This window comes from Vigna angularis, chromosome 10 (assembly GCF_016808095.1).
Source record: "Vigna angularis cultivar LongXiaoDou No.4 chromosome 10, ASM1680809v1, whole genome shotgun sequence".
NCBI lineage: Eukaryota > Viridiplantae > Streptophyta > Magnoliopsida > Fabales > Fabaceae > Vigna > Vigna angularis.
In genome coordinates, this window is record NC_068979.1 from 30,450,900 (window position 1) to 30,458,588 (window position 7,689).

General features: G+C 30.3%; 2 protein-coding genes across 2 annotated transcripts; both read left to right on the top strand.

The window, feature by feature from the left end:
- Positions 1-1,406: 1,406 nt before the first annotated feature.
- Positions 1,407-2,063, top strand: LOC108334974 (alkane hydroxylase MAH1). The gene has a single exon (XM_017570893.1). The coding sequence runs from the start codon at positions 1,407-1,409 to the stop codon at positions 2,061-2,063; it is 657 nt and encodes a 218-aa protein (XP_017426382.1).
- Positions 2,064-5,684: 3,621 nt separating this feature from the next.
- LOC108334975 (alkane hydroxylase MAH1) lies at positions 5,685-7,423 on the top strand. The gene has a single exon (XM_017570894.2). The coding sequence runs from the start codon at positions 5,705-5,707 to the stop codon at positions 7,238-7,240; it is 1,536 nt and encodes a 511-aa protein (XP_017426383.2). The 5' UTR covers positions 5,685-5,704; the 3' UTR covers positions 7,241-7,423.
- Positions 7,424-7,689: the final 266 nt, after the last annotated feature.

Below are 7,689 nucleotides of genomic sequence, written 5' to 3' on the forward strand. Positions count from 1 at the left end.
AAACCACTGCTAATAAAAACAATAAATATAATTTAAATTGTTATATAATTATTATCATAAAAAATGATTACTAAAATATCTAAAGTATATATTTTTCTTTATGCATTGATGGAACTAGACTATTATGATTATGATAGAAAATTGCATTAGATGTTGAATTTAGAGGTATGCATACTCTCACATTGACTACCAATTTAGAGCCAATTTAGAGTATATAAGTGAATGCAAACCTTATCTTAAAAAAGAAGGTTCACCGGAAAGACACAAACATCAATGACATTTGAGCCCAAAAAATTAACATCATTTTCTGTCCAAAACCTTAAAGTAATGGGTTACTGAATATTTCATCTTCGTATAGTACTCTAATTTATCATTTCTATCCAATGTGGGATTTTGACTCACTTGGATTTCCAACACTTAACATGGTATCATAGCTATAGTTATAACTTATTTTAGCGATATTTGTTGTTTGTTGAATATATTGTTCCACTTCCTACTAAATCATTATTGAACCACTTATTAATATCTAGTCTCACGTTTGAGAATTAGACTTATTAAGTTTTGTAGGATTGAATTAGAATGATCTAAATGACGTACTTGCTTACTTTTGATTCATAAGGGTAGAAAAATATTCAAATTCTGTTCTAGTTGGTAATAACTCTTTCATTCATTTAGATTATTACAGTTTATTATATATTTTTTGATTAATTAAATTTTAAGTATTTCATAAATTTAGATTTTAAAATTGCTTTAATTCATCAATCAATTTGCTTCTAAAGGTGAAAAAAAAACTGGTTAGATTAAGAAATCATCAAGAAAAAAAATGAACTAACAAACAATAAGATATAGAAGTGACAATCACCCTAAGAGAAAAATCAATCCTCAAAATATTTATACAAAAAATTAAAAAAAGTTGGGTAATTATAAAACGAAAATTTAAAAGATTTCACAATAGCTTAGAGTGTCCCCAGGAAATAAATTTCCCATCTATCAGTACCAAAATTTTCCATCGAATCATTCTAATAAATTATACGACTTTGGGGGAAAACTCTCAACTAATAAATTTGTGAAGCTCTCATGCCTAGGAATAAATTTGCCCATTAAATACATCTATAAAAATCACCAAATACTTCTTTACCTATAATCAAATTTCAAACACAGTTTCTTTAACTAAAAAAAGTACAATAATGTTTTTGTACATTTTAGTGTCTGTATCCATTGTTCTCTCCTTCAGGTTCTTCCACATAAGTTGGAGACATAATAGAGATGCACCCCTCCCAAATTGGCCGATCATGGGTATGTTACTAGGTGTTCTACAAAAATTGTCCAACATTCACGATTATACAATCTTAGTTTTGAAACATTATGGAGGTACTCTGATGTTCGAAGGACCTTGGCTCACAAACATGAACTGCATTCTCACTGCCGATCCCATGAACGTGCATCACATCACAAGCAAGAACTTCATCAACTATGGGAAGGGGTCCCATCTACGTGAGATTTTTGATTATTTTGGAGAAGGGATTATTAACTCTGATAATCTCCATGCATGGAAACTAGAGAGGTCAATACTTCATTCACTGCTTCAAAGGGAAACCTTTACCATCTTCCTTCGAGAATCCATTCAGAAGAAGCTAGAGAATGACCTAATTCCATTTCTTGATCATACATCCGAGGTTGGAACTGAGGTAGACCTACAATTTACCCTTCGGAGGTTCACCTTTGACATTGTCTGCTATTGTTTTCTTGGCTGTGATCCTCAGACCCATAACAAGATTTCTAAGCTTTCACATCCTGTTTATGAGAGAGCCACGGTTGTGATGGAGGAGGTGTTGTTTCACAGGCACATTACACCAAGATGGTTGTGGAAGTTGCAGGAGTGGCTCCAGATTGGCCAAGAGAAGAAGTTCAAGGAAGCAAGAGAATTTTTTGATAAATTCTTGTATGAATGCATTGCATCCAAGCGTGAAGAGAAAAACAGATGCAAAGGCACCAAAGAAGTGGAAGATACTCATCATGAAAGGGTTGTAGAGCCGGTTATTTTGAATAAGTTAAACAATTGAAGCATATCAAAACGAAATAAAAAAAATACTGTTTTTTGTCTCGATTATGAACCGAAACAATATAAACAAAACAAAAACCACTCACTAGTGGTGTTATTCCTCCAATAAAATGTGACTAAAAAAAACTTGAAATTCTTAGTCTTAGCGAAAAATTATTAAAGGATGGTTAGGAGTGAACTATTTTGGATCAACTATAGAAGAGGGTTAAATAAAATCCTAAACTTTTTTCATGGAAGCAAAACTAGACAATCTAATACAACCAAAACAAAATCAATAAAACAATTTTATATTGATTCACCCAAATTTATGAACTAAGTCTACCTCTTCTTTAAGACAATTTTATAAGATATTTTATTAATTAATATATTATTATAACATATACACGAGCTTTACAAGTACACAAATTACTATTGTCAGAGAGTTGCACTAGAATGATTAATGTAACAATAAATCAAGAGGGATGAATTGGTTTCTTATCGCAAATTGTGTCTTTAATAATTTTTTCTTGTAATTCAAATTATTTAACGATAAATTAAAAACAAATAAGAGAGTAAGGAAGAGAGAAAATTGTACAAATGATTTTATAGGGTTTAGATCACAAGGATCCTATATCTAGTTGTTAATCTCAAATGAGAATTAACGATTCACTATCACAAAATCAACAAAATTGTTACAATCACAAAGAAGTTTAAGGTTTAGAACACTTCTTTTCTTATCCCAAGAGATGAAACTCACATCTCCTAAAAGTTACAAGGGATGAACACATCCTCCGAATATTTAAGAAAGGTTGACCACTTCATTTAAATCTTCACAAAAGATGAGAAACTTTACTCTAACATCTAACGAACAAGTTAATGATTAAGAAATATACCGATCCTACTAAATAATAAAAAAAAAAATTTACTCACTATAAAATATTTCTATAAGATTTAAATATAAAAAAAAGATTTTTAATGTTTGATTAAGTTAACATAAATAATTTTGAACTTTATTTTTTTATTTTTATTTTAAAAGTATCTTTATTATACCTAAACACTGTTATAATTAAACGACAATCCTAATTAAACTTATCTTTTAAATTAATAAAATTTCATTCCTTTTATGTTTGAGTCTATAAATAATGCCACGTTTTGATCAAATCATAGATGTAAAATTTTCAACAAAGCGTGCCATTGGAAGCGTGCTATTAGTTGGTTAACTATTGTCTGCAATTTCGTACGAAAATTGGAAGTATTCCCATTGCACAACACTTTGGACAAGCCACATATCTAAACATTTTTATAACTTAAACCAAATATATACTTAAAGTTTAATTTGAAACTATTTACTAAATTTTATCTTTTATTTAATTATTGATCATAATTATATAATTAAATATTTTTTTCACCTTTTACTATCAACATATAAAAAAACTTACAAAACTATTTATCGTAATTAATATAGTATGAGATTTTTGACTGATTTTAGTTTCAAGAATCTTCTTAAAAATAATAGCAACAATAACCATAATAATAATAAATAATAATAATAAATAATAATAATAATAATAATAACAAACAATAATAATAATAATAATAATAACAATAATAATAATAATAATAACACAAATAATAATAATAATAATAAATAATAATAATAATAATTAATAACAACAACAATAATAATAATAATAATAAGGGTTAAATATGTTTTTGATCCCTTAACTTTCAATGAAAATTGGAATTAGTCATTGTTCAAAACTTTGGCCTAATTTAGTCCTCAAACTTTAGAAATATGTTAATTTAATCCTTTTAGCTAAATTTTGTTAGGTTTATTTGATGTTTCAAGTGCGTTTCCTGATAGCATTTGAGTTGTTTACACCGTTTGACATATTTTTGTTTCAATGTTAACTGAGAAATGAGTTTGAAACATCAAATAAAGTTAACAAAATTTAGTTAAAAAGACTAAATTCACACATTTCTAAAGTTTGAAAACTAAATTGGTCTAAAGTTTCAAAGAGGGACTAATTCCAATTTTTAATGAAAGTTAAGGAATCAAAAACATATTTAACCCTAATAATAATAATAATAATAGTTTGTATAGTACTTTATGCAACTTAAATTCTAACTAAAAACATTTTACTAAATAAACATTTTCATATGTTTTGAAGGCATAATAAGAACGTGGTATACTATCTAACGACTTATTTTTTATAAATAATCTTGAAATTATTTTTTAAGAATTCGTCTACAATAATAACATGTAGTTTTTATCTGTTAATTATTTTTATCATAATATAAATTATTTTTTAAGAATTCGTCCACAAGAATAAAGTTATTTGAAGTCATTCTTCTTCCATTCTCATATGACTCTAGTGAAATAATAATGTAGCTTCCTTGTATGGTTCTCCATGAACTCTAATTGTAATAAAGAGAAAAACATCATCAATAATTTATAAGAAATGTTCAAATTGGATAATAATACATTTAAAATATAGAACAGTTATTACATCACCTTACATATTGAGAAAACTTTCAAAATGGAAACCTTATCGAACTCGAGAGTTTACGTAATTCGTGAGAGTCGAGTAAACTTGACTCGTATAAACTCGTAAGAGTTTATTTGAGATGAAAAAATATTATATAAATAATATCTTAATTCAAATAAGTATACAAAATTATATAACTTTAAATAAATAAAATTTATAGATATATTGTTCATAAAAATAAATATTGTAAAACATAAATACTTGGATTATTGTCATTAATTTTGATGCATTTCACTAAGGAGGCGAGGCGATGGCGATGACCATGGAGAGAGACAGAGGGACGCCAAAGATAGTGATAATCAGGTTATGAAACCCTAAATTCCAAACGACCTCATTTTTTCTTAACTTTTCCCCCTTTCAAACTCGCATAATTGCTCCAAACTCTCGATTCTACACTATCCTACCTATTTCGCAATAAATTCTATTAAGTTTACACAGAAAACGAATTTACTTCCAAGATAACTCCAAGTCATGTTTGAAAACATAAACTCGTACGAACGAGTTTACGAGTTAGCTCAAAAATTTGATAATCATGCTCATATAAATAACCGTTATGAATTGCGAAAAATAATAAAAGGGGATGAAACTTGGTCCAAAATTGTTGAAATAAATTTGTGATATCATAAGCAAAAAAAAGGGAGAAACATTAAAAAGTTAAATGAAAAAAAAAGTGAAAGACATTGTTGAATACTAGATGACGAGTGATCAATTCTTGCTTTCTTCATAAGGAGGGTTAAATATTGAAATGCTCTTGCCATTGGTGATAATTCTCTCGCTCACTTCGATTATTACCATTCTAGCCATTAAATAGTCAATATTAATTGTTTACTATTCAAATATTCATCATATATTTTTTCTATTAAATAAAAAATAATAATATCATGTGTCATTTTCAACATAATTTTCCTATCTTATGATCACTACCAAATTCTCCTTCCCCAAGCCATCATGCTTTAATAGCTGATTTGACATTTGATAAAACCCTCAACTGATAAATTTGTGAAGCTCTTTATACCTTTGTTTACTTGTCCATTAGATCGCATCATAAATATCACCACAAACTCTGTCCTCACCCAAATTGAAACACAGTTTCTTCGACCTGCAATATACGATAATGTTGTTGTATATTGGAGTATTTCTACCCATTGTTCTCTCCTTCATATTCCACCAGATAAGTAGGAGACACAAGAGAAATATACCCTTTGCAGTTTTAAAATTACCAATCATTGGTATGCTACATTATCTTCTCCTAAATTTGTCCAACATTCACGATTACGCAATCTTTGTTTTGAAACATTATGGAGGAACTCTGATGTTCGAAGGACCTTGGTTCACAAACATGAACTTTATTCTCACAGCCGATCCCACGAACGTGCACCACATCACCACCAAGAACTTTAGCAACTACGGGAAAGGGTCCAATTTCAGTGAAATATTTGACGTTTTTGGAGGTGGGATTATTAATTCTGATAATCTCCATGCATGGAAAAAAGAAAGGTCAGTACTTCATTCACTGTTTCAAAGGCAAAGCCTTAAGATCTTCCTTCGAAAAGCCATTCAGAAGAAGCTAGAGAATGACCTAGTTCCATTTCTTGATGATACATCCGAGGTTGGAGCTGAGGTAGACTTACAATTTGCCCTTCGGAGGTTCACATTCGACATTGCCTGCTCTTGTTTTCTTGGTTATGATCCTCACTCTCTTCCAAACAAGAATACTAAGCTTTCTCAACCTACTTATCAGAGAGCTTTAGTTGTGATCGAGGAGTCATTATTTCACAGGCACATCACACCGAGATGTTTGTGGAAGTTGCAGGAGTGGCTCCAGATTGGTCAAGAGAAGAAGTTCAAGGAGGCCAGAGAAATTTTTGATAAATTCTTGTATGAATGCGTTGCAGCCAAGCGTGAAGAGAAAAATAGATGCAATAGCACCAAAGAAGTAGATGATACTGATCATGACTTGCTGGGAGTGCTAATGGAAGAAGGAGATCAAAAGGGGAGAATAATGGATGACAAGTATCTTAGAGACACTGCATTTACCTTTGTCTCTGCTGGAAGTGGCACAATCAGTGCAAGTCTCAGTTGGTTCTTTTGGCTGGTTTCAACTCATCCACATGTGGAAGCTAAAATCCTTGAAGAGATCAAAGAAAATTGCATGAACCAAGATGGAACTTGGATTGCTTCTGGTGTTGAAGAGTTTGGTAAGTTAGCTTATCTCCATGGAGCTATATGTGAAGCACTGAGGCTTTTTCCTACTGTGCCCTATGATCACAAGTGTGCAATAAAATCTGATAGACTTCCTAGTGGACACCATGTTAGTCCAAATACCATGATATTATACTCTTTGTATGCAATGGGAAGAATGGAAGAAATATGGGGACATGATTGCATGGAGTTTAAGCCTGAGAGATGGATTTCAGAGAGTGGAGAGATTATACAAATTCCAGCTCACAAGTTCATAGCTTTCAATGCAGGCCCTAGAAATTGTTTGGGTAAAGACATTACTTTCACTGAAATGAAGATGGTTGCAGTTGCTATACTGTGGAGGTTTCAGATGAAGGTGGTGGATGGTCATCCTATAACACCAAGAGTCTCTGTGGTGCTTACCATTGAACAAGGTTTGAAGGTTAAGGTTACTAAGAGATGCACTTGATAGAAAGCATTTCAATAACAGATGGCAGATGATATTTATATTTTATGTCTCTTAAAGGTTATGAGCTAAGTTTCAGTTTCTCCTTTGTTTGTGATGGTTAAATAATGTTGTGGTTATCTCGGTTTTAATAAAAGGGAAAATCTGCCAGTGACTTTATTCTCTTACACAGTTTAATTATTATAAGTGAAATCTGGTCCTCTTTTGTAGCTGATAATGTTTCCTTGAATTTTCACAAAAAGTTTAAAATAATGTTTCTTTTATCAGAAAGAGTGTATATTTATACGATGTTTGGGGTATCTTATCCCATATATGAACAAAACAAATGCTTGAAAATATTATATTGGACAGTTTTAATGTACCAATCATTTTCTTACATGAAAACATTCTACCTTTATATTCTCCTCTTACAAAATCGATAATGACGTATTCGGTAAAGACTTTAAATAACT

What these genes read in the sequence shown, in the direction of transcription:
- LOC108334974 (XM_017570893.1), top strand. Translation starts at nt 1,407, where the DNA reads ATGAACTGCATTCTCACTGCCGATCCCATGAACGTGCATCACATCACA.
- LOC108334975 (XM_017570894.2), top strand. Translation starts at nt 5,705, where the DNA reads ATGTTGTTGTATATTGGAGTATTTCTACCCATTGTTCTCTCCTTCATA.